This window comes from Halichoeres trimaculatus, unplaced genomic scaffold (assembly GCF_033239565.1).
Source record: "Halichoeres trimaculatus isolate MK-OKI-2021-1 unplaced genomic scaffold, fHalTri1.1 fHalTri1_scaffold_17, whole genome shotgun sequence".
Classification (NCBI taxonomy): Eukaryota; Metazoa; Chordata; class Actinopteri; order Labriformes; family Labridae; genus Halichoeres; species Halichoeres trimaculatus.
In genome coordinates this window covers 14,688,731-14,714,902 of record NW_027437195.1, presented here as the reverse complement: position 1 = coordinate 14,714,902, position 26,172 = coordinate 14,688,731, and the positions used below count along the sequence as shown (strand labels likewise).

The 26,172-nt window shown below is 41.8% G+C and overlaps 1 protein-coding gene across 4 annotated transcripts; it reads right to left on the bottom strand.

Annotated features, from left to right (window-relative positions):
* ktn1 (kinectin 1) lies at nt 1-25,781 on the bottom strand. 4 transcript variants are annotated; one of them, XM_074691644.1, is made up of 36 exons: nt 25,621-25,781; nt 19,330-20,024; nt 18,953-19,111; nt 18,747-18,857; nt 18,527-18,657; nt 18,329-18,433; nt 18,071-18,211; nt 17,776-17,882; nt 17,303-17,447; nt 14,503-14,599; nt 14,196-14,380; nt 13,968-14,036; nt 13,830-13,867; nt 13,637-13,727; nt 13,336-13,404; nt 13,190-13,227; nt 12,981-13,071; nt 12,768-12,836; nt 12,638-12,675; nt 10,587-10,677; nt 10,364-10,476; nt 10,171-10,267; nt 9,986-10,026; nt 9,805-9,895; nt 8,932-9,018; nt 5,587-5,676; nt 5,392-5,478; nt 5,215-5,304; nt 5,033-5,125; nt 4,853-4,921; nt 4,669-4,752; nt 2,589-2,672; nt 1,495-1,578; nt 1,305-1,400; nt 1,101-1,211; nt 1-1,002 (listed from the first exon to the last, which is right to left on the bottom strand). In XM_074691644.1, the coding sequence occupies exons 2-36, from the start codon at nt 20,021-20,023 to the stop codon at nt 973-975; spliced, it is 3,816 nt and encodes a 1,271-aa protein (XP_074547745.1). In that variant the 5' UTR covers nt 20,024; nt 25,621-25,781; the 3' UTR covers nt 1-972. The 4 variants fall into 4 exon arrangements, with proteins under 4 accessions (XP_074547745.1, XP_074547746.1, XP_074547747.1 ...); XM_074691645.1 differs by having other exon boundaries at nt 9,986-10,023; XM_074691646.1 differs by lacking the exon at nt 2,589-2,672.
* Nucleotides 25,782-26,172: the final 391 nt, after the last annotated feature.

Genomic DNA, 26,172 nt, shown 5'->3' with positions numbered 1-26,172 from the left:
AGATTTATCAAGCATCCCTTTTATTAACATCACCTGTTACAAAAAGAACATAATCTTCAGTGTTAATGAACTTAGCAACAATATAGCAAGTGTTGATTACAGATGATATGGGACACTTATTCCTAAAGTAGTTGCAGTAGGATTAAAAACCTAACACTGTTGACCTGGCCTTCTCTTTCCACAGCCAGGGTCACAGACTCCCTTCTCTCTCTGGAGCTGCAGTACAGACACACTACAGTTTGTCCATAATTACAGTCACCTGGTGACCCTTCTGATATGCTTAGCCCCCTTCTGATCCCTTCTTCTCCCACCCAATACTGAGCCAAGGTATGTGTGGAGCCATGATTTCATGAATGCACGGTTTGTGATACTTTTTCTGATCAGGAGGCAAACAAATCAACAATAATGTATTTCAGCAGGTCCTAACTGTTACATTTCAACAATACATGTCTTGAAGTTAAGAAAGAAAGACTGAAAAAAAACAAAGTTTGTTCTCATCAAGTTGGAAATTTGTATAACTGCCCTCTCTTTACAAATAAACAACAAACTACTGCAGTATTCAAAAGGAGTTCATTGAAAAATACAGGTGTCTTTAAACAGAGGAATGGTTGCCACACAGTTTAAATGATGCTGAATGTCACTTAAGTTAAAGATAAAAATGAACTGGTGATGCTGCTGAAGGAGGAATGTGGTGGGAGCTGAGTAGTGTGTTTTGGTACAGTGTGTGGAGTGTTTGGAGTTAACAGTAACCATCACCTGTTCCCTTATGGCCGACTGTGGGGACTGGGAGTGGTTTCCCAGAGTCAGTCGGAGGCAGCCTACAGTACAGGTGAGGTGACAGGAGTTTGAGGGAGGGGGTGGCTGGGCCTGACAGGATGGTGTGACGGTGGTAGTAATAAGACCAAAGGTCAAAGGTGGTCTTTGTAGTGCAGTCAGGATGGCTGCGTGGGGTGGGGGTCTGTTGTCCTCTTACTATACCTTGGACAGGTCTTTTTCCCCCTCCTGTAGAAAGTCAGATAGTTTCACAGTCAAATACAGCCTCAAGTGGACAGACACGCTTTTTAAACGGACTGTAAGGACAGCACAGTCACAGGCCTTACCCCTTCCTGTCCCTTGGTAAGTTGCCGGCTCACGCCTTGTAGCAGCTGCTGCAGTTCTCTGACTGTTTGGTTCAGACCTGCAGTCATTTTCTCCTTTCTGTCAATCTCTTCCTGCAACAACCGAAACATTATGCCATCAATAAACCTCCATAACCGCTGAAACATTCACCACCAGCTGTCACCTGAACTACCCCAGACTCTTACTCTCTGTGACGTCAGACTGCTGTTCTCTATCAGGTCATCAGCATTATCCGTGGCATTTGAGAGCTCCCCCTGGATCAGGTCAAGAGACTGCTGGGCCTGAATCGAGGAGCAGAGAGATCCACTTGTTTACAACCCGGTCTGGAGGCAGCGTCACATCAGAAGTGGAATGACAATAAAAGCGCACGCTCACCTTATAGAGATCGGCAGCCACCTTTTGCCTCTCATTCTCTTCTGTCTCCAGCTTTTGCAGAGTCTCAGTGAGCTGGGTTTTTAGCTGGAATCAAAAAAGACATTATAACCTACAGTGTCAGAATTTGATTTTGCATATATGCCTATCCCATTTAACTACAGCTTCCTACTAACCTTGCCCTCATTAAAAAAGTCAGAGAGCTGGACTTTAACATTGATCTAACAGTTTTTCATTGTCCTATTTAGGCCTTCTTCAAAAAAACAACAGCCCTTGCATAAAGAAAGAGTGTTTGGGGCTGCGTTGGTGTGGGCAGGTTGTTACAGGTACTTGTGGGAAGATGAATCACAGATCTAAAAGTCCGGTGTGATGAAGCCTTTTCAAAGGCTATCACACCACAGAATACTTTATGACACTTTAAATCAGAGTTTTACAATCAAGGAAACAGTGCAGCAGTGGTAACTTTCCACTGTCTCTGTGTCATTACTTCCTTCACAGAGTGGAGTGTTCAACCAAGAATTTGGATATTTGCAAACCAAATTTGCCAATGCATTGTTGGGTAATAGAAGTTTAGCCATTCAGTATGTTGTAATTATTTAAGAGGCTTCGTTCTTGTACAGTGCATGTGTTGGCATGAATGCAATAGTTAGAAGATTACAGAAGATAAAAGAAAATTCTCTAAAAGAAATGATGAAACAGACAGAGAGGACAGCGTGAGTTTGAGAGGTGTAAAATTACAGTCAACAAAGGAGCTTTTTCTTGAGCTTGAGAAGTCAGCTTTTTGTTAGATGCCTAACCAGAGGTGATAAGAAATGCCAGCAGAGAGAGGAGGCAGGAACTGTTAGTCTTGTAAGTACTGCTAAGAGTGAAGGTGATACATCATCCTTAACCTCTTGAACCAAAATCCCTCCAAAATCAGGGAGGATAATTCCACCTGTAAGTTTTAGGTGAGTCAATGAGGTTATGGATTGATGACCCCTGGCTGCAGAAGACACGAGAACCCCGTCCCGGTAAGAGCCACTGCCGCTGAGTGCATTAAAGAAGAAGTTTTTTTTTTAGGAAGAGGGAGATCTAGCTAGAGAGTGAGCAACGCTTACCAAATTCAGCTCCTCATTCTGTCTGATAGCCTCTGTATATGAACCATCAAGCCTGGTCTGCAATTCAGTCAACAGATCTTTGAGCTGAAATTAAGTTTGAGATGATTTGTTTAATGGGAGTCTGTGGGGAGTCATTCCAGGACAGCACTACGACACAGTCTACGCATGTAAAGGAACTGATGGGGTGACAAGGACAGAGGGGGGACTCCTGAGGAATCAGCCCAGCCATGAAGAGATAAAGATATAATACAGCACAGGACCATGTTGTGCTGTAAACCCCCAAAGAGACTCGATTCAGTTAGTCTTGTAAGTTGTGTAGCTAAGTTATTGCGAAAGTTTGCTATGTGGAGTGTTTAACTTTCATTTTGTAACATCAGTCCTGAGTAGGGATGGGCATTGATAACCAGCTCCTGTTAAGAATCAATTAGAAATGGTTTGATCCATCAACATCATTAGCCTCTATGCTGATCGACTCCCTTGTCCAATCTTCAAAGCAACCGAAAACTTGGTTTTACTTGACCAAAACAATGCAGAATGCAGTTTGTGTAGCGCTGTAATATCATACATGGGTGACAACACCACCAATGTGTTAAACATTCGTTGACTTTTGGCGTTACATAAATGTTGATACAGAAAACCTGTCGGTACTAGAGATAGAAAGGTTTGTGAGAAAAAAAAAAAAACTTTTACGGATTCCCTCATTTAGTTCAGGGTGCGTGTGCTCTGTTCGGTTTGTGGTTTTTTTTTTCTTCATTTTAGAGTTTAAAGCAAGTACGTAGCATAGATCATACCCATACGCAATGGGAGGTGGGGAATATAGCTGAACAGTTGTGGGGAGGCCTGTTGTGTTGTTTACATGACGAGCGAAGAAGACAGAGTTAGAGGGTGTACTTGTGACGTTAAGTCATTCTGCTGTCTGGGAGCACATTAGATTAGATTTCAGACCCCCCCTAATGTTAAAATGGAAAAAATAACTTGTGTTATGAGAGGCAGAGCACAAGAATTTGAAGAGGTAGGGACACCCCTAATGAGCTTTCTTGAATAACAATAATGACAATGAACTGTGGAGTGAGACAGCCACTTTTATTTATTTATCTATTTTACTTATTTCTTTATAAATCTATTTATTTGGGGTTTTTTTAATATGTATACCATGACTGTTATTATTTTGAACTCTTAATTTTTCCTTTAGGTACTTTTTGCTATTATTAATTTATGTATTACTGTCTTTATGATTGTTTTGGTTTTTGTTTTCTTTCGTCTTTGTTTGTATGTTCATATTGTTTAATAGCAAATGTTTTTTTTCCTTTTTCTAGCGTATTATTAATGTTTGTCTGTTGAAAACTAATAAAAAACATTTGGAGTTTGGAGTCTGACGTTGAAGCGGGCTTTGATCACGTGACTGAGCAGCGTGTGCTATCGTGAGCCCCTCCCCTATCTAAAACAATGGATTACTATGCAAATTAGACAGCAGTGTCATTTATTTCACTTTTAGTGACTTTGGGGACGGCCAATAGTGACTTTCCTTACTGAGGAGTTGGCATGTCGAAACATGCAATGTTCCACTCAACTTTAATGATGTTTCAAATGGGAAACAGCCTCATTCTTTCAGGTTTTTCATGACTAGACATGAGATAATTAATGTACTATGTAGGTCCGATAGTTATCGTGCATCCCTAATATTAATAATGTAATACGATAAAAATAAAGGTGTTAAAAACAACAACAATGTTCACTGAACCAAACCGAAAACCGTGACCACAAAACCATGTTAAGAGCTGGATTGTGGATTTTGTGAACCGTTCCATCCCTTGTAGGAACTGATGAGGAAGTCAATGAAGAATTGGATCAATAACGAGAATCAGAATGGCATTGTTATTAAAAAATAAAATTTTATCAAAACCCATCCCTAATCCTGTGTGGTGTAGACTTCACATGACCTGATTGAAGAAAGTGCAGTATGTAAAAACCACCAGAACACACCAAGTGACACACAACAGAGCTCCCTCCCAGCAGGATGGACACTAAAACATGACCGAGGACGACAGGACTGAGGGCAGCAGCCATGTTTGATACTCACCTCTCTGACCTCTGTCACGTATGTAGCACTCTCACGCTCTGCCCTCTCCAGCTCTGACTCCAAATGCTGCTTTTCTCTTCTCAGCTACAGAGACCAACAGCGGTGTCAGACATATGAGTAAACAGAGTTTATGAAGTTCGAAGTGAGAGTGTTAACTTGTGACGTGTGTTTTAGCATAACTCACATTTTCCAAGTCTCCTCCATCACCTAGTCTCTCAATCTCTTGCTCCAGCGTTGTGACTTTCTGGCTCATCTGTGGTGATTAAACGCGAGAGTGACGCAATGAAGTGGTGCAATAATTCATCACCTCTGTGTTTTGGTTTTCACCAAGGCAGCTCATTCCTAACAAAACCTGCCGACTCACCTCCTTGAGCTCTCCCTGTGATAGCTCCAGTTTCACCCTCCAGCGAGACTCCTCCTGCTCTACGCTGCTCTGGAGGCGCTGCAGGATGCCCTCCTGTGGATGCAGCAGGAATAACAGCTCAGTCTATTAATGACACAACTATAAAAATCACAAAGGTATAAAGTAAACCTTCAGTGCCTCACCGTCTCTGCCAAAACCTTCTTGTACGTCTCACAGTCTTTCTGTAGAATCCTTTGGGTTTCCTCGGCTTCTTTCAGCTTCTCAGCCAGTCCCTGGCACACAAGAGGGAGAGTGTTTGTCAATGAAAATGCCTTCTTATTAAGAAGGAAGTGTTCAATTCTGAAATCCATTTTATTTACCTTGGAATCCCCTGATGCAGGGGTGGATTGTGTGGCTGAGCTTTCAGCTGCTGCTGCTTCAAATCTCTGGAGCCACTCCTGATGATTCTATTCAACAGGAGACAAGAGGCAAAGAATAAGCAGAGAAACACCATGAAATAGAGTAGAATAGGGTCTTTATCACAACTCAAATGAGGTACAAATTCGATTATTTACCTGCTCACTGGGCAGAGGCACATGGGGCAGAAGTCTGTGCAGAACATCCTGACACTCAGCCTGAACAGCTGCCAGTGCTGTCTGGTTCTCCTACAAGGTGACGAGCAGGGCAGAGAGGAAAGAGAGGGAAAAAGAGGAGGGAGAGCTGATTAAGCGGCAATTGTTGTAAAAGTTCATTTTTCTCAAAGACAAGGCCGTCGAAGCAGATCTGAAGTTATCAATTGAGCTGCTCCAATCAATGTCACAGGAATGATTCAGCACCCAAGTCATCATTTCAGAGAAGAGCAATAGGATAAACAGTCTCGCTTCTACTTCCAATTACCCCGAGAAAACATCTCTCAACGGGCCACACCTACACAAAGTGTCAGCAATCTGCAATTCAGAGCATATCACATGCTTCAGTCCTCCTCGTACCACAAATACATCAATCTGCTTTCAGGAAATTGTACAAAGTACCTTGAAACTCCTCAATAAATAAAAAGGTAGCTATCAATCCTCCCACAATAAGCTAGCATCATGCACTGTCACTCTGAGGCCTGGAGGGAGAACGCACGCCAAGCACTAGCCAGCTGGCGCTCGAACCGCTATTCACATTAACACACTGTGTCACAAGGCAGCTCAGAGACGAGTGAATGCGACCGGCGTACACTGACAGTACACAACAGCTGCCAAGGAACTCCCTGGCTCTGCTCAGAGGGAGCTTTCTACTGTACTCAGATGGCAGAGGAGCAGCTGCTGTGCTGACAGTTCAGCATGTACCCTTCCCTAATGTAGGTGGAGGACAGCAAAAATACACACACGTCACAGGAACTGCTAATAGACCAGCTCTCTGGTAGCCCACTGTGTTAATACCACGGACCTTAAATCTCCAAGAAACACACTTAGGATTCTGCTAACAGAGGAGGAAGGAAACTGTTGCATGGTCAGTGAACTTATCTCAAACGATCTCACTTCCTGGGTTTGACCTTAAGTGATTAATCAGATATTTATAGACTGAGGGAATGCTTCAATTTAGGTAAACAATCATATCAGGTAAGGAAATCAGGAATTATTACACAGAAGGGACAATTCATACAGAAGGCTGATGAATGAATCTTCATGACCTCTCCTTAAACAACAGATCTGCATTTTGATTTGTACATCAAATACCAACATGCCTCCTGGGTGAACGCATCACAAGTGGTCATTCTAGTGCACTCGTTACAGGTATACATGTGTCATGTGTCCTGAGGATGAATTGATCCATAAAGGAGACTGCAGGTAATGTTTTAATGAGGAATGATTCTGTATTGATAAAAGAGGAGGGAGAGACAGGGCAGGTTAATGCTGTGACCCATAGTTTAAAACATCACAGCGCAGATGTTTTATGCAAAGGAGGCATGGCGATTGAACAGAGATCTCTCCATCGCAGACCATTCAAAGCTGAGTGATCCAATATTTTTGTGATGTAATGTGTCATCAGTGCCTCCACACGCTGTGAATTATGGGAGAAGAGCTGAACAACTGTCTTATCGATACTGATTATTAGTCGGCAAGGAGGCCGATAACCGATATTTGAAGCCAATATTAATTTGCAGTCAAAGTGAAAATATTGGTGGAAAAAAAATTGAACAATACAAACTCAAAAACTTGACTGCAATCAACTGTCTTCAAGCATATTCTTATTAAACAGCTCTCAGGCTTAGCAGAATGTTTTACAAAGTTAAATGAACACTTAAATAAAATAAAAAAAATAAAATAAAGTTTTCCAAAATTTCAGTGTAACTGGAATAAAACTGGACAGAACTGAGTTTGTGCTGCCTTTTACTGGCATGTTATGCAGTTGAATTAATTTTCCGTTTAGTTTTACATGACTGATTTTAAATGACCATCTAGGGCTTCCATAGTGTAGACAGGGAGAAATTCTGTGCAGAGAAACATCAGAGCCAAAACAACACAGTTTTGGAAGGGTTTCATATCGGCTGTCAGATTTTAAAAAATGACCGATGCCGATAAGCCCCAAAATGCCAAATATCGACCGATAGTCGGTCTATCCCTAGTTATGAATCTGTATGTTGCACTTCATGAAATCAAACAAAAGGTAATGATCACTCGATTACTCCAATAGTCACTCACACTCTGCTGCTTGTGTTGTCTGCCTGTGCAGCTTTAACGCATTCTGATCTGCACAAGAGTTTGTCATCATCATCATCATCATTTAAGGCTTTTTGGATTTTAAAGATGCTTCTTGTAAATACACTGGTGGTCACCAAAGACGATGAAGCGCATGTTGATATGAAGTGAAAACTTGAAAACGCAGAGCTGTTCACTATGATCCGATCATCCAGGAGGCATATTAACACTACAGCTAAATGACTTCATGTTGTCTCTATGTTATAGCGTGCACCATGGTGAAGCAGCAAGTGAAGATTTAGCATTTGAGGCCCAGTGTTACCAACACATGGTAGAAAACTAGGCACCCTGAAGAAGTTTATGTGCCAACCATTTTTCCTTTTATCGCTATCTAGGATTGAAAAACCAGTGGACCACCTCTCTGACTCTGTCTACTCATCTGCTCTCTGTTATAAAGATCTTTCGGCTATCTTAATTTAAGACTGTAACCTTATAACCCAGCAGAAGTACTTGTCCCATCCTTCAAAATAAAAGCACTTTTGAACAGTAAAAAAGGCCACATACATGTACCACAAATACATTAGTGTGTAACAACCTTTCCTCTAAAGTGGGAACATTTACAGTATCACACCTTGAGAGGATTTGCATAACATTGTAGTAAACCGAGAATCTTGAGTCATATCATGTGATGGCATGTGTAAGCGTATCATTACATCTCTACTTAAATTCACAGAATGGATGTCCAAAACAGAATAAAGGAAAACATGCTAGAAATGAGTCACATGAAAGAAAAGACGAGAAGCTGCGAGAATGATTATGATGAATCTCACTCTAATGAAATCTAGTGAAATTGTTTCTAGGACACTGCACACTCATTTCCAAGCATCAGCCTGAGCTTTAGGCGAGGACAAATCTTTTTATAATTCAGAGCTTAAAGCACAAATATATCTGCTAAAGAAAACAATGTTTAAGGTAACAAAGTCAGACTTTCCCAGGAGAAGAAGCATAGCTTAACAGCTCAACACACAGCCAATTGAGAACTGGAGGCCAAACGACAGAGGGGAGGTGGGTGAGTGGGAGGCAAATGAGTATGCAGCTTTGTTATGATTTAGGGTGGGAAAAAAAAAGAAATTTCACTGGGTCAATCATGGCAAAAAAAAGCATTTTTCGAGGGGGAAGGATGGGGGGATGCATCAGATTGGAACTAGAGTGAAGCAGGTGGGGGTGTCGAACCTTGACAGCTTTGCTGAGTTTTCCTTGAAGCATGGACTCGGTGGCTGACAGAGCTTCCATTGCACTCCAGTTTTTCTCCCGAAGCTCCTGTTTTGGTCAGTTCCAGAGAGACACTACTTTCAGTTTGCCTCAGGGGAAAATGCATCCAGTGACCCTCAAATAAAGACTGGTAAGAGTAACAGAACACACTGATCGCATTGCTAGTTTTGAGATTACTACACTCTGCTTTTCACCCATGCTCCAAGTGCTAAAAAAATTATGAAGGAATACCCTCAAGAGTCCGTGTCTCACACCTTGTGTGGGTAAAATCAGCAAGGAGAGTACGCAGGATAGGTAAAGTAGCTGTGAGGCTTCTATTAACATTCTGGTAATACTGTTTTAAGAGATAGAAAAGATAGGTATAAAAATGAAGAAATAAAGTCAAAATATTTATCTTCAAATCAAAGACACCTCGCTTAAAAATACAAGGTAGGTGAGTTTCTGATGCCCTGATTCATTCACAAGCACAGACAAGCTAGCTCAAACACTCATGGCCACCGGCGAGCATAACAAGAGTAGGTTGGAGGCCCTGTTATGCAACGCTCAGCTTAAGCAATCCGAATCAAAATAGACATCTGTGCTGATGTGTAAAATCTCGTTGACAGCAAACCTCACATAGAGAAAGCTTTCTATTCTCCGCTAAAAAAAAAAAAGTTCAAAAAGAACAGAAAGCAAAACAATCAAGACTTAGTGGTGGTGGACAACAGGGGTGTGGATGTATGCAGTGTGCAGCTCCAGTGAGAGGGGAAGGCTTTGGGGTACCACACAAGAAGGAAGGAGGGTGGATTTTTGCAGGGGTCACACAGTTCAAGTCATCGCTACAGGAAAACCTACGTTGTTCTTCTTCCTGTGAAGCTCCACAGAGTCCCTCAACTCAGCCAGCTCAGCTTGCAGATCTGAGACCTGCTTCTCCTTCTCTGACAATCTGACAGACGAGATAACCACTCATTATTAACGACACAGTTATGATCCTTTTAAATGACACACGTGATTCCTGATGTTCACATGAACTTACTCTTTAAGCATCTCCAAGCTTGGTGCTGCTGCGTGGGACTGCTGTGTAAGGGGAAAACAGATATTAAAGGGTGATGCTGTCTTTGATTAATATCAGCATTATATCACTTTAGTCAGTTCTCATTATGTCTGCATCACATTTCCACTTTCTAAAGGAGCATTTGTTTGTTTGTGGCTGATCCTCACCTGTTGTTGTACCTGCTCCACCTTCTCACTCATCTCCACAGTCCTTGCCTCCAGCTCAGCCTGCAGGTTCTGGATCTCCTGGTCCTTTGCCACCAGTCTGCAGATGATGGAAGGTCATCATTCGGCTGGAAAATGCATGGTTAGTTGTTTGTGTGTGTGGGTGTGAGTGTCTGAGGCATGGGGGTTAACGTACTGATCCTGGAGTTCATGAACCTGGGCACCACAGCTGCTCTGCTCTTCTGGCATCTCTTTCTCTCTCAGCTGCTCCATCTCTGCCTGCAGGGTGGCCAACTGCTGCTCCAGAGCCTGAGGGACACAAATTGCTTCAGACGAAGGCTCAAAGTAGGCCAGTGCAGCACGTATTACCGAGGTACTGCCATCAAAAATGTATTTGATTGATCCAGAACAGCCCAAACCTCTACTGTCTTCTCTCTGGCAGAGCCACTGTCCTGGGCTGCCTGTAGGCTCTCCTCCATTGATTTGAGCATCACATCTTTCTCTTGGATCCTAGAAAACAAAGTGAAACTAGAGTTTACCACAGTCTCTGCTGACTTTTCTTTACACAACATTACCTGCTTCAAGCTAAACAATACATACCAGGAGATGAGGTGTTAAAAGTCTCAGTATCAGGGCTGTGTGTGGGGATTAACTTCAATATGCTCACAGTAGACTAAGTAGTGGCCTTAGGTTACGTAACGTGTAATTATGACATCAGCTGCTCTACATCCAGGCTGGCTGGCAAAGCTGGCGCCACCGATGAACGAGTGTGACTGAAACTTTCACAAGATATTTTTATCCGTAGTGTCTGTGTGTTGTGGATGGAGGTGTGTGTTCATTAGGCTGTTATTACACAGCTGATTGGTTAATCTAATGATCATGAAGGGCACATGTCTTTGGAGGAACAGGAATTTGAAGAGCTTCTGGTATAGCTAGTAACTACTGATAAAGTACTGAGGCTATATCTTACATTATTGTGCTGTGGCTATGTTTGCAGCCTGGTTAAAAATCTTAAATAGCGGTAGTGGTGAGGAAAAGCAATATTTAATAAGTAAAGTTTAGCAGCACTTTTATGCAGGCATCAGTTTGTTGACTTTAACTGCAGCTTAATCGCTATTAGGGGCCACCAAGGGGCTCCTGGAATGTATTTTATTGGACTGTGGTTTCTGTTTTACTGTATAAATTCAATCACCACCGAAACTGAGGACAAAACATTTGTACTACAAATTTAAATCAGAAAACCACAAATATCATAATCCCATCCTGCCCCTGCAAGTTTAGGAATTAAAGCATCACCACCCTTAACCATTCATAGTACATTGTCCTTTTTAAAAAAATGGTTGGTGGTTGTATGTGTTTTCATGACCAACGGCATTAAAACTAAAGCCATTGCTAATGATACTACTTATTCCAGTAACGAATAATCTGATTGATTCAAATGTTATAAAGCCTTTATCGACAGTGTAATAAGGCCCATTACTATGTATGCGACCTGGCTCACTCAGCCAGGCACAAGAGAGGAGCTGTAGATAAAATGTGGGGAAAAGCAGCAAACACACAAGTAATGATGGGAACAACGATGTTGAAATGTCTTTAACAAAGAGCTGATGCTAAAGTTAACTTTTCAGCAACAAGTATCACACAACATGCGTCTCCTTCAGCATCTTTGGATTAAACCAATTCGAGGAAGAAGGGTGGATGCTTTTTGAGGTTTGATTGTATGGCACAAGTAGCCGACTTAAAGCAGGACCAGGCTTAAAAATAAGGGGTTAATTGGGAGAAATTACAAGTCGGGAGTGGAGTAAGAGACAGGGTTAAAAAGTGGGGAAATCCCTCCTAAATCGGGAGTGTTGGCAGGTCTATACGACCTGGCTCGCTCAGCCAGACGCTGGACAGGAGCTGCAGATTTAAACAAGCGAGTCCGGGTGGAAGTAAACGGACACCACTTCAGCGTCATAGATGTTAAAGGCAGGAACATATATGTGAACATTATGTCCCAGAGCAAAAACAGTTACTTTTTTAAAAAAACCTTTAATTTTGCAAAAAAGTAACACAATAATTACTTTCCCTGGTAATTAATTACATTTACGAATGAGTAATTCTGTTACTAATTCAATTATTTATTGGGAAAGTAACAAGGAACTATGACTAATGATTTTTTTTAAAGTTATTTGCCCAGCACTGTTCATGCCTCACTTAGGAGCCTCATTATCACTTCTACATTCAACAGGGGAGCACCCTGTAACTGTTTGCCAAACAGCAAGTTTATTGCTTTGGCCCTGCCTCTTCTCCAGTTTATTAATTAGCTCAAAGTTGGTTGGACTCAGCATTTCCAATCTGACGATAGCCATCTTTAAGCTTCACAACACCTCTTTGGAAGCCAGTGGTTGATGTCACAGACTTCCTTCAGATAATGTGTACAAATTTTATAATCATGATCCCTAAATAAAGTTTACTTGTTTGATCTTACTTGTTCTGAAGTTCTTCCACTATAGACTCTGATGGGACCTGTAATGTGAAAAAGAGATGATTTTTAAAAATGAATCTCTAAAAATAAAGCCTACAGCCACTCCTCATTTTAACAATGCTAGACATTTCACCTGCTCTGCTGTTTGTCTCTTCACAGCTTCGATTTCTTGTTTCAGAGCCTCGTTCTCTTCTCTTACAGCCTGCATGAGGATGAGACACCCTCTGTTATTTTTGCCCATAGGGGAAGTGATTACAAGGCATGCAATGCAATGCAGAGTCACTTAAAGCATGCTCATGTCATTCTGATGGATGTTGTCTCTTTTCAATTAAAAAACAACAGACACCTTCAGCTCTTCCTCCTTGTTAGCCATCTCAATGAGCCCCTTCTCCAACAGGCCCTCCACTGTTTTCATGTTCTCCTCCTTCTCCCGGACACTGAGTGAAAGAGGATTCAGTTAATTATGATGACTTATTATTCCAACTGCCAGAAAACAAGCTGAACCAGCTGACGTATTTGAAATATGTTCCAGTTTTCAAACAAACACACACACACCTCTTCTGGAACTGGTCCAACGCCAACTGAGAGGCAGCCTGAATGGGGAGAGATGTAAGCAGACAGTAAGACAGTGGGTGTGCACATGTGAGCATATCAGCACATGGGTTTTGTTCTTTAAAGTGGAAGTGGAGTAAAATGTTAACCTGATCAGAAATCTGTGCCTGCAGATTCTGAAACTCTGCCTTCAGTGACATGTTCTCATTGTGCAAGGCCTGCAGAGGAAAAAGGAGGCAGAAGAGAAGAAACAAAAACATTATGCAAACATGACACAAAGCATGACACTTGGCTCTATCCACTCGGGCCCTCAAGCCAAAATATCTCTAACTTTGTACCACTCTCAGCTCTCCTGACACAATCAGAGGCCTTACCAAATTCCTGCAGATAAATGAACCCACAGCAGTGTTGGTATAAGACGCTGTAGATGAAACGGTCATGTGACTATACCTGCATTTTGGTCTCTCTACTGGCCCCGCTGCTCCTCTCAGCGTTTAGAGAATCCTCCAGACTCTTCCTCTGCAGCTCCTTTTCAGCTAATCTGAAAAGAAAAAGAGGAGAATGTGGTTCAGGCAAGAACAACTTAATAAGTATGAAGTTTATCAGTATGTGCTGAAAGGTATAAGATGAACTCAGTTCTTACAGCTTCTGTAGCTCCTCAATGTGGGAGACATGGGTTGCCTAAATGAGACAAAAATGTTGTTAGCCCTCAGTTGTACATGGTAAGTCAGAAAGAATCTTAAATCAATGAAATACAGTTAAATGAGGTTGAAAAACACACCTGTGAAGAAATCTGTGCCTGCATGCTCTCATTCTGGGCCTGAAGGCTTTTGTTTTCGTTCATAAGCTCCTGTGAAACATGGGTTTTATTATACTTGAAGAGTAAGTGTAAGTCTCTGGTGTTCTGATAGTGACAATCTGTTTACAGACTTTGACAAAATTGGAATAGAATTCAAAGGACATTTAATTTTGTTTCATTGAATTTCCTGTGTGTTTTGATGCGTCTCACCTGGACCCGTGCTTGCATCGCGTCATCTGGCATGCTGTGCTGCGACATCTCCACCAGCTCCATCACTCTCTCCTCCACTCGCTCCTTGGCCACCATGGCCTCGGTCAGGCTGCTGTGCAGGGTCTGGAGCTCCTTGTTCTTGTTGTTCATCTCCGTCTCCGCCGCCAGCAGCTGGTTGTGAAGCTCTGCACCCACACACAGAAACACATTCAGTTGCTAAATGTAACGTGATGGTTCACTTTGATGTGAATTAAGGTCACTCAGAGGCTCTGATTGTTTCAGTGACTTCATGTTTCATCATCATCACCTTGCTTAGAGGTCTGGAGTTTCTCTCTCTCAGCGTTGACACCGTGGCAGAAATTCTGCAGGTCTTCCCACCGTCTCTTTGCTTCCTGCAGCTGAGCCTGAAGATGGAGAGATGTAACCAATTTGGTGAACGCTTTTCACCCACACATTATACAGGAAAACAAGTGCCTACAAAATGTTATCAGGGGTGGCTTGAGTAGGCGTCAAAATCCTACGCTTGAAGTGTTGGAGTGTGCAGCTCCAACACGCAGGGAAAGATAACAAATGTCATGTATCCATCTGTCTTCTGGCTATCATTACCATTACTGTACTGAAGACTGATATGCATTAAGTTAAGGGGGTCTGAATTTTGAGAGGCCTTGGATTCAGTACTCCTCTTCAGAATGGGGTTAAAATGTTCTTCAAAACAACACAGAACAGAGAAGTTACAAAACCATTTTCATTTCCAACCAGAATAAATCCAAAGTACACGTCTATTGCAATGAAAATATCCATATTGTACTAATATTGATACAGCAATATATCGCAATACTTTGACCTGTGATATGGATATTTTTGTTAAAATAAAAATTCATATTTTAGGTGAGTTGGATGTACAATACATCTTCCCCACCTCCACTGTGGTAGATGGCGCCGAAGAGCTACTCCGCTGCATGTTGCCCATAAATGTTGATGAAAATGTATGTTTTCTCTCTATTCTTGGGTCAGTTAGTTTAAAATCATTCAAAGTTTATTTTTTACAGTGTAGACTGATAAAATAATTATCATAGTCATATTTTGTGCAGTATTAGTTTTTTTTTTTTATAAGTAACATTGTTTACACCAAGGGATATTTATCAGTTTCACCAAATGTCCACGACTTTTACCCAATAAATTTTTTGCAACATTAGTTTCATTTCATAGTAGTTTAATCAACAACTTGACACACTTTATGTTTTTAAGTTAAGTGTATGTATGAAACACTGCATCTGACTTTCATCATTTCAAACACAATAAATAGAAAAGTTGTGCAATGTATCACAATATTGTGATATCGTGATATTATCACATCATGATGCGTATCGTATCATGAGTGTCTTGTCAACACTCAGCCCTGTATTGTTCTGTTTACTTTGTACAGATGTAACACAGTACAGGCTTGCTCTGTATGCTATAGGGTCATAACCTTGAGGCAAGAAACCTGTCCTTTAAAAAACACCTAGAAACAAGCTAAGGTAACACCAGCAGCCCCAGATGAAGTAGAATGACTGCTAATGTTTATCATTTGCTTGCTTTGTTTAACTTTGGGTTTCATTATCTTTACATAAAAAGAGGAGACTGCTTTAGAATATGATTACAAGTACTGAAAGCTGACATAATTTAGCTTTACCACCATAGTGATTCAACAGCATAGCCCTACTGTTCACTGTTATTTTAGCTTCACAAGTTCAGGTTTGTTGCTCCAAAGGAGAAGGCAGACGTAATAACCTATTGTTGTTTACCCATCACTGCATTCACTGGTGTCTGTACTGATCAAGGTTATAATAGTTTTTCATTTGTCATTTTAATTAAGTTTTAGTTAGTTTTGACATTTCTTTTCCATTACAGTTTAGTTTTAATTAGTTTTAAAGCAGGCATTCTAGTTTTTATTTAGATTTGATTTTTGCAACAAGGCTTAGTTTTAGTTTAGTTTTAGTTTTTTCATACCTTATTAACCAGGTGCAGGATTCAAAAAGGTCAAAGTAAATATTTTGCAATACTGTTTATTTTCCAGTTCAACATAGTGCTCACTGCTCAGTCAATGCTGATACTGAACTGTTGGCTGCTGCCTTAAACACAAGAAAATAATATAAACTTAATATAAAAATATAAACATAAATTATATAAAACAATAAAATATGACCTTAAATAATTAGAAACTTGGACTCTGTAACAATAAAGTCAGACTCACATGAAATTAAACAAATACAGATGCTCTGATTTATTGCTCCACTATGTTACGTCGCAGCACAGCGCACAGCCAGTCAGTCAGTGCAGTAAACAAGCACGCTCCAGTTGCTATGATGGTGCTGTACGGCACTGACAACTGCCGTAAAGTGTCGTAAAATTGGTTGGGAAAATGTGTCGGATTACTTTAAATCCTAAAGGCTATTAATGTTGTCAGAAACGATTAAGACGAACATTTTGTCTATAATTTTGGTTTGTTTCAGTTAGTTTTGTGAACACAAGATACAGTTTTAGTTTACTTATTGTTTTTGTTTTTTTTTCTAGTTTTTATTAGTTTGAGTTAACTGCAATGTATTTTAAATTTTAGTTTTCCTTTTTAGTTTCATTTTAGTTAACTATTACAACCTTGGTACTGATACCCAGGGAATTCAAATGGGGAAATCTCTGACAAAGAAAAAAAAAGCTGTCTGTCAGGACAGCCTCGACTGTGGGCAGGACTCTCCCGCTCAGACTCGTCTGTGTTGAGCAACTTTAATGTTCATCTTTGATGGTGGTCAATGAAAAGGCAGGAAAGGCTGATCTGAGTGTCTCGCAGGAAAGTGTTGTTTATACACAGCACAAAGCCTCAAACATTCCTGCCTCTAAAGCCAACACACCCCTCCCAACACAGGTTCTCTTTCCCACACCCTGAAGCTGGACTGCAGCTACATCCCCCTCTTATTTCCCTGTTAAAGTTACCACACCCGCTAACCATATTTGAAGCCGAGCGGCCTTCCAGGGTCTTGTGCAGATCTGTTCTTTTCTATGTTGTTGTCTCGGCTGGGGAAACCGAAGCGCAGGCTAAATAAACACATTGTGCATCTGGATGTGCGTACCTCCAGCTGGGACACGTTCTGCTTGTAGCTGACCTCTAGCGACTTCCTCTGGTGCTCCTCCTGCTGCAGCTTGCCGTTGTTTTCTGCCAGCTCTTTCATCAGAGCGGCGTACTCGGAACGCAGCTTGTTCAGCTCGGCTGAATTCCTATCAAGAAACGCACGCAGACACATGCACAGATGAGTGATCTGAAAACGGCTGATGAGGCATGTTTGGAGAATGGTACGGGTGGAACAATCTACTAATAGCCAGAACAAGGCATTTAACATGATGAGACTAATTTTACAACCACAGGGAGAAAAATGGATGACTACACAGAGAATCCAGGTAGCCACTTTAATAAAGGGACGTGATAAGATTATAATATGAGCTGGGTAACTGGAAGTGAAGGCTGAGCAGATGAGATGTGTGTGATGGTCTGCAGAGCTTCACCTGTGGAGTTGTACTGTGCATTAACCATTTTGTAAACACTCACTTGCTCTCCATCTGGTTGGTAGCAGAGCTGACGGCGTCCCTCAGGATGCCGTTCTCCTGCTGCAGTCGAGTGATCTGGCTCTCCAGCTGCTCCCTCACCTGCTGGAACTGCACATTAAGGAGACGGCAGACAAAAGGATTCAGTCTCTGAGCAGCCTTGAGAAGACTGTCTGAAATTAAACTAGTAGATTTTTCTGACACTTATTATGATACAGGTGGTTTGTTTACTTAAAGAGATAAAAAAGGATCCAGCTTTGGATTTATCTCCACACTTCAGGTAATCATATGTGTCTCACTTTTATCTGCATGGTCTGGATCTCCTGGAAGCTTCCCTGTGCTTTGGCCTGCATTCCCCCAAGTTCTTTCTCCATAGCTGCACGTTGCTCTCTCATCATAGCCTCCACACGGCCTGTCTTTTGCTTCTCCACCTGAAGCTCCTAGAGAAACAAAAGCAAGAAGGCACGAGAAGCTACTTACTGAAAGTTATGTAACACTCTTCACAATCAGGATATTTACGTATAAGGAAGTCAGTCAAAAGGTTCAACAATCTAGACCTGACTGAGCTGTTTCACTTTGTCCTTGGCAATAGAGGCCTCCTCCTGCAGAGTTGTGAGGAGTCTCTCTCGTTCCTGTGCAGCAGGGTCAGGTCTTCCAGCAGTCTGATGGTGAGACAGGTGGTGTTAAAAAAAGCTGGCAAAGCAAGTCTGACTACAAACACATCTGGTTGAAATGAGTCTCTTTTCATGGCTCACTTTGTGCCAGGCATCTAAGGCGTTAGGGCTCTTCTCTCGGAGCAGGGCCATCACACTGATGGCTTCAGCTTCAGACAGAGCCAGGCTGGACAGACCTGACAGCAGCTCCTTCAGCTTCACCTCTGTGTTTTCTGTTAGTACACACACAAACAGAAGAATTTAGCCCAGAGGTGTAGCAGTAAAAAGAACCAAAGATGGTAAGACGTCTCTTTCCTCTTACCTTTGTCAGTCTCAGTCTTCTGTTTCTTGCCTTTGGATGGTACATCGTCATTATGGGTTGCCTGGTGGTTGGCAGAAGCTGCTGAGTCGGCCGTGACATTGGCATCATCGACTGAATTCGAGATAAAAACAAGTTCAGTGTAAGGTGAAATGTTCAAACACACATCCTGCTGTTTAAAGGAATTGAGATAGTTGTATAATCATTACCAGGTTCAGTCTTCTGTTTCTTGGCAGAGTTCTTCTTCTTGCCACTGGGAGCACTTGGAGTTGCACCATCCAGAACTTTGGTTTCAGCAACAACAGGGGCCTCCTTCTTGGCTGGAGCTGGAGCCTGCTCTGCCTTAATCTCTGGCTGCTGGTCATCAACTGGAGGAGAATAGATAAGAGAAAAATGCTGTTAACCTCAGAAAGAGGTCTGCTTTGAGACTAATGTTTGACAAATTATTCCTGTACTTATTGAGGATGTGGCTACTGTGGATAACTTTATCCCACACTTTCCATTGATTCCTTTATACCCTTGTTTTTCCTGCTTTCACTTTTTCCCTTAATGTCTTGTGTTTGCATCTGTAGTCCTTTATACTCACCAGCCTCTGCTTTTTGTTTCTTCTTCTCCTTCTTCTTTCCAGAACTCTGGGGAGGGGTCTGAGCTTGAACTGGGGCCTGAGCAACTTGGACCTGAGCCTCAACTGGGGGAGAGGGAGGGCTGGACTGTTTGCTCGCAGCCAGGGGCGCCTCAATCTTCTTGCTGATGGGCTTTGAGCCGTTCACCTCAGGCTCCTCAGAGGAGGAAGCTGCAGCGGCTGCAGCAGCCGCAGCAGCCGCTGCAGCTTTGGCAGCTTTCTTCTCCTTCTTCTTCCTCTCCCTCAGACTGACAGGAGCTTCTGGAGCCGCCGAGACAGGCACATATGGAGTTGGTGTCGGTGGATCCGGGTCTGGTGTAACCACTGGTGCAGGTTCTTCCTCTAGCTCCAGAGAGGAGCTGTTTGCACCGTCAGCCACATCAAAATCCCGAACGTCCTCTTCTGACTCTCCTCCTCCTCCGCCACCTCCACCGCCTCCTCCGCTGGCACTTTCCTTCTTCTTGCTCTTCTTTTTCTCATTCCTTTTGCGAGTGTCCGGCTTTGATGGTGGTAGCTTGAGGTCCCGTTTCTGCCGAGCCAGCACCTCATCATAAGAGGTTTCCTTCATGAAGAGCCAGAAGAAGAGGAACATGAGGGCGATGACCAGGGAAGGGGCCAGGATGAGCAGGTACTGAGAGTCGTAGATATCCACCGCCATTCTGAGGAGAGGGACAAAGGCTCAAACTCATAAAGTAGAAATGACTTCACACAGTTGACACCAACACTTTGAAGGCACACCATGACATTCATCAGCTAATACGTTACATATTCTGTAAGTATGAGATTATAAAAGCTGGCAGAGGATGTAAAGGAGGTGTGAGTACATCTGGGTTGCTGAGAAGGTGAGAGAGATGGACTCCTACTCACACCCCATCTTCTCTCAGTGGTGTGATCAAATTAGATTACACTACACAGCTTAACATCCAACCTGTTTACAGAGAAGTTGAGTGTAGTACCTGGCAGATTTATGGACCTCTTATAGATATAAACGATAAATATATTACAGTTATAGAGCTGAAACGATTCCTCGAAATTATTCGAGGTACTCGATTACAAAAAATACTCGAGTAATTTTCTCTGCCTCGAGGAATCGTTTAATTTAAAAAAAGATCAAAGAGTGGTATTCCAAATAGAGCTGAGGCCATATTAAGAGAGTTTTCAGACCCCCCAAGCTACCTCTTATACAAAATAGCAACTAGCAACAAATCTAGCTTCTTTTCTGGAGTTTGGGAACTAATGGGTCATTTTACGAAACGGGTGCCATTTGGGTGCGCAACATTTGATGAGATGTACAAGGCACAAAAAATGTGTCAAAGTGTGTTTACAGATTTTGGAGCTACCAAAGCAAGTGCTCTTATTGACATGCTGTATCAGAAAATTCTATTTCTTAAAGAGAAAAAAATTCATTTGAAAAATAACTGCTCTTTAACTAAACAAAAATGTATTTTATCCGATTACTCAATTAATCGATGGGATTTTCACTAGAATACTAGAATACTAAAATATTCGATAGCTGCAGCCCTAATTGAGTATGCATGCATTCACCATGTTCTTCTGTCTTTACCACTTAGTTTCATTTTAAGTCATAAAAAGTTTCACTTGAAGCATTTCCAGCAACAGGCGAGATACAAAAAGTTATTAAAGGAGGATAAAAGCCATGAGCTTCCCTCATGGCGGCTTAAAAGGGGACAAAATAGGTCAAGAACAACTCCACTAAAAAGAAGATGGCTCTCTGTCTCATTTAGTCACTTCACTCCTTCAGCCCCCACAAGGACGGCTCGTGGTATTCTAGACTCATATCAGGATGGATTTGCAAGAGGCAAAAATACACCCACATGCAAGTGTCACCTGGTGCTGAGGGCTGCTGCAGCTGCAGTTTGGCCCCTGCCTGCTTCAAGCCCCAAGAGAAGAGGGGCTTCTTCAATCGCAGGCAAAGTTTTTAAAGTCAAGAGGTCCTGAGAGGACTCCAGTTTCACATCTGCCATAGATTTTTTTCAGGAACTTTCTGTTTCTTCAAAGCTATTAGTAAAACCTAATTTGGCTGATCACTTTTAATAAATCAGTTACAATTAGGGCTGCAGCTATCCAATATTTTAGTATTTGAGTATTCTACTGAAAATCCCATCGATTAATCAAGTAATCGGATAAAATACATTTTTGTTTAGTTAAAGAGCAGTTATTTTTCAAATGAAATTTTTTCTCTTTAAAAAATAGAATTTTCTGATACAGCATGTCAATAAGAGCACTTGCTTTGGTAGCTCCAAAATCTGTAAACACGCTTTGACACATTTTTTTGTGCCTTGTACATCTCATCAAATGTTGCGGACCCAAATGGCACCCGTTTCGTAGAATGACCCATTAGTCTCCAAACTCCAGAAAAGAAGCTAGATTTGTTGCTAGTTGCTATTTTGTATAAGAGGTAGCTTGGGGGGTCTGAAAACTCTCTTAATATGGCCTCAGCTCTGTTTGAAATACCACTCTTTGATCTTTTTAAAAATTAAACGATTCCTTGAGGCGGAGAAAATTACTCGAGTAATTTTCGTAATAGAGTACCTCGAATCATTCGAGGAATCGTTTCAGCTCTAGTTACAATTGTTCATTTTAAACCACTTTCTCCAAACCAGCTACAAGATGAATCTGCATTTCTCTGCATAAACAGCACTGATAAAATGCCTGCATCATGGAAAGAGAGGTAATGGACTTATTTGTCAAAGCAACAGCTACTCATGCATTTTACACATATAAATATTAATCAACTCAGCTTCTCAGCCGAGTAATCTGATTAATCCAATAGACTAACACTGCACAGGACTGTCTCATTTTCCTCTGGTTTGCTCTCATTTATAGGATAGCTTTCTGGTAAGTACTATTTGTTGCAGCACATGTTTCTGTTCAAACAAGCTTACTTTCATTTTAAGTTAAGAGATTACTTAGAGGCTGATTCAGCTTTTTTTTAAAAAAGAAAAATTTATAAAAAGGAAATTTATCATCAAATAAACAAAAACACTGTGGGGTATTTATCTCAAAGGAACACACAGCAGAACTCTAAGATCTTGAAAACTGAGTAAAACCAGCGTTTACTAACAGTAAATGACCTGGCGTGCAGCACAATCACATCCTATTCTTGAGATCTGTGGCAGTAATATAGCGTGGGAGTCGGCGTGGTAAAGCAGACCTCTTCAGTAATTTGGATTAAGCAGATTACCCATGATAATACATTTAAGAATAACTTTCCACTGCAGGCCTTCCTGAGGACTGGAAGGCTTAGGGCTGTAGTGTTATGTTGACCCTGTTTCAGCACATCTTTAGAAACACACACAAATGTCACAGTCCAAGTGTACATTTCACTTTTCTTATACTGCAATTTTTTCCCAACCTTCATTACATAACTTTCCTGAAGAATTTCCAACAGTTTTTCACTCATCACTCACTTTTCTGAGGAGCCATGACTGATACTATCATCTGATTGGCTGCTCCTATAATACCTCTCCACTTCATTTCCTCTGAGCAGCTCCTCCTGTTTCAAAGAGCATGCATTCCTTCATACAGGATAAGCTACAGCTGGGGGCAAACTCATAGAAAATATTTGGCTACAACAGCTTTGAACTTATGAGGCAACCTCAGCACTGAGCTGAAATCCAAACAGTCATTTAAAGACGTTAGCTTCTCTGTTTGTTAGACTTTGTTAGTCTCTAGTTGTCTGTTGAACAGTTATTCAATCTGGGGCCTAATTGGAGGATAAAAGACAGTGACATGTCAATACAGAAATCCTTAGCTAGCAGCATGTTTTCCTTTACTTACATGGCCACTTTACATGTTTTATAACATGGGACAAGAGATTATTGTGGCTCAAGTACACTATGTACTACCTTTACAGCAAGGGGGAAAGAGGTATTCAGTTCAGTGTTTAGTGGCAAGCTACCAAATCTGGATGGTTTTTTATGCATTCATTTCATGTTCCAGGAAACTCCCATGTCAGAAAAAATTAAGCTGTGAAATAACTCTTAAAGCAACACGGCTTCTTGGCCTCTTAGGTATGGGTGGAGTAGGCAGCGTAAAAGTTAGAGGCCTGCGTGCTTTCTTTCTGTCTCTCCCAGGCCTTACTCAAGAGTGGAAGGTGCATGCGTTGTTTCCTTATTGTGTAGCCTGAGCCTTGTCCCAGCATCGAAATGAGCCAGGAGGACAAAGCCCTCTCGGGCTGTTGGCTCCCCGGAATCTGGCTACTTGGCTGGCTGGGCCTCTTGATTTGGCAGGATGAAACAGAGAGGGAACTCCTAAAATCTACCAGGGCCAAAAGAGCAGGGCAGACAGTACTTCAAATCCAGGCCATGCAGCACTCAACAGCCAACATGCTTAAGAACTAACAGCAAGTCAACAGTTTCAGGGAAGCCAAACAGACTATTCAAACAAAGTTTCAGTAGTGGTTTCCAAATAGACCACAGTTTGATTTTCAACGTGCATGTCAAGCCAATCCCAAGTCAGAAATGTGCAGGTTACATTTAAGATGGGGCTAATGCTAGTAGCAAGGGCAATGTCCACCCCTCCCTGCAGTTCTATTTATTCAAACTCTGTTTCACTAACTGGAAAGGATTGGTATAAATTTTATCTAACATGCAATGAGTTTCAATGACTGTGATACAAATAAAGTAAAGGAACCGTTTCACAGTCTATCACTTTGTAATGACACTGCAACAACTTCACACTCAAAACTATTGCTTACTACAACTACTGCTGGTACAACGAAAGCTAGGACATCTACAGAATTGTGGGTTATTAAAGTGACAGTATTTTGGATCATTTGTCAGACAATGAGAACAGCAACACATTTATAATCCACCATAATCAGCATGTTAGTCATAAACAATACAAAAGGTGCCAGAGTACAATCTAGGGCATCTTGAAAAACATTAACAAACAGGTGTTTGTCCTTTGAAATGTAATGCTCTTCCTGTTTGGTCTGAAATGAGGAAGCACATTTGTACTAAATCAAAACACAAAATAAAAAATTATAGGTTTAATCATATCTGGGGAACTGTTAAAGATGGCAACAAGTTCTCAGTTCACTTAACAGGAGAGTAAGTTTATTAAGACGATATATCCTGAAGCCATTAGGGCACAGTGTGACAGATATGCATCGTCACGTCTCCAGTCACCACCTTAATGCTGACGTGGGAGGCTGCCAACAAAAGTGACGATCAACTGGAAGTCCCCCAAATACATCGTTACACTTTAACTCGTCTTGAAGATAGTTTGATGTCCACCAAGCCATCTTAGCACTCTAAACGGGCTAATCAGTATAGTTCAGTACCAAATGTCTCAACATGCTAGGTCATGTCTAATCGTAGGCCTTCTGCATACTGCTGAACCAAACTATGTGACAGCAGCTGTTCGTGTATCAAAAAAGGATGCTCATGAATATAGACAGTAATCGAAGAAAAAGCAGAAGTGATGCAGTTATTCGACTTTGCTCATTTAGCCAAACTGACTTCCTAGCAAACGTTGTAATCTTTTGAACGGAAAAGAAAAGAGAGACGAGGCACACGCCAGTGGCCAGCTAACTTCAACTAAATGATAAGCAAGAAACTGTTTGTGATAACACTGAATGAAGCTCAATAGGCCTATACGTGGCTACAAGTAGTTGATTTCATAGTTAAAGGCATACAGGAAAAGGCTGGTGGGTAGCTTCCCAAGTTCGACAGCGCTATGAATGAGCTAGCAACCATCAATGCTAGCTAACTAACGTGGGCCACTTACAAGCGTTAGCCGGTGTTACAGTTAAACAAGTGACCCCTTTAACCGGCGACTTTCAGCTGAATGCGTCGGTGGTTGTCGTAGTTACAGGGTGAATGGGGTTCCAGGTTTTTTTTAAAACTACGACAATCATCGTTACATTCGGCAGAAACTCGCCAGATAGCATGGTTAAACGTTAAATGTGCACACCGGTCAATCCAATTATTACTACAGTGGAAGTCTTCAAATACGGTCTGAAATGTTTGTTGTAACAATAAAGTTTGTGTCCTTTTCTCAAGCACTCAGCCCACAAGGAGGCGTGGACCGCTTGCCCCACAGGCCTCGTCTTGGTTGTGACCCAGCCTCCCTCTCTCCTGAAATCTCTGACCCAGTCTGCTGCTTCAGTCTGCCGCTCAAGTCCTGAGGGCCGTTCCCAGGCCCGGGTAAAGAGCTTAGCAGTTTAGACCGGGATAAGAGGTGTTCATATGCTGAGAAACGGACAGAATACTACCCGAAAGATCATACCTGTAGTTTCAGTTCTCAGCTTTCTCAGCAAGTGGTGAAATGGCGTTGTTCTGCGTTGACTCTTGCAGACTCCTGACTTCCCGGGGCAGCTCCAGCCTGGCTCTCTCCAGCGCTATCCGTCAGACTATCTCCCGTTTCTGGTTCGCGGGGGCGGGTCATAGTCAAGCTGCTGGGGGAGGCTCGTTTTGTGAACTAGAGCATCCCTTTTCAGGTCGCTGTCGTGTAAATCAATACATTATTACAACTCCGTCTTTCTCAGACTGCCGGTGTTTGTAAATCAAACGATCAACGCAGACGAAAAGAGGGGAGTGGTCATTGCACTTCCCCCAGGCCATTAGCCACATGAGTACAAAAAGTACTTTAATATTTCTATGGGGACCTTTGCCATGTCTCCAGAATGACGAAAACTTCAGCTTATTTCTATCGTATTGCGTAGGTGTTTTTCTCACGGCAGTATCTCACATAGCATTTCACATATATAGCAATGAATGACAAAAGTTTTCAACTTACTTTCAGCTCATTTAGCAAATTTTTATACCTTTTGGTTAATTG

Coding starts and splice junctions, on each gene's coding strand:
- ktn1 (XM_074691644.1), bottom strand. CDS start 20,023: ATGGCGGTGGATATCTACGACTCTCAGTACCTGCTCATCCTGGCCCCT. Junction 19,112..19,329: donor GAAACAAAAAGCAGAGGCTG/GTGAGTATAAAG, acceptor ATTCTCCTCCAG/TTGATGACCAGCAGCCAGAG. Junction 4,753..4,852: donor ATGGAGGAGACTTGGAAAAT/GTGAGTTATGCT, acceptor TGGTCTCTGTAG/CTGAGAAGAGAAAAGCAGCA.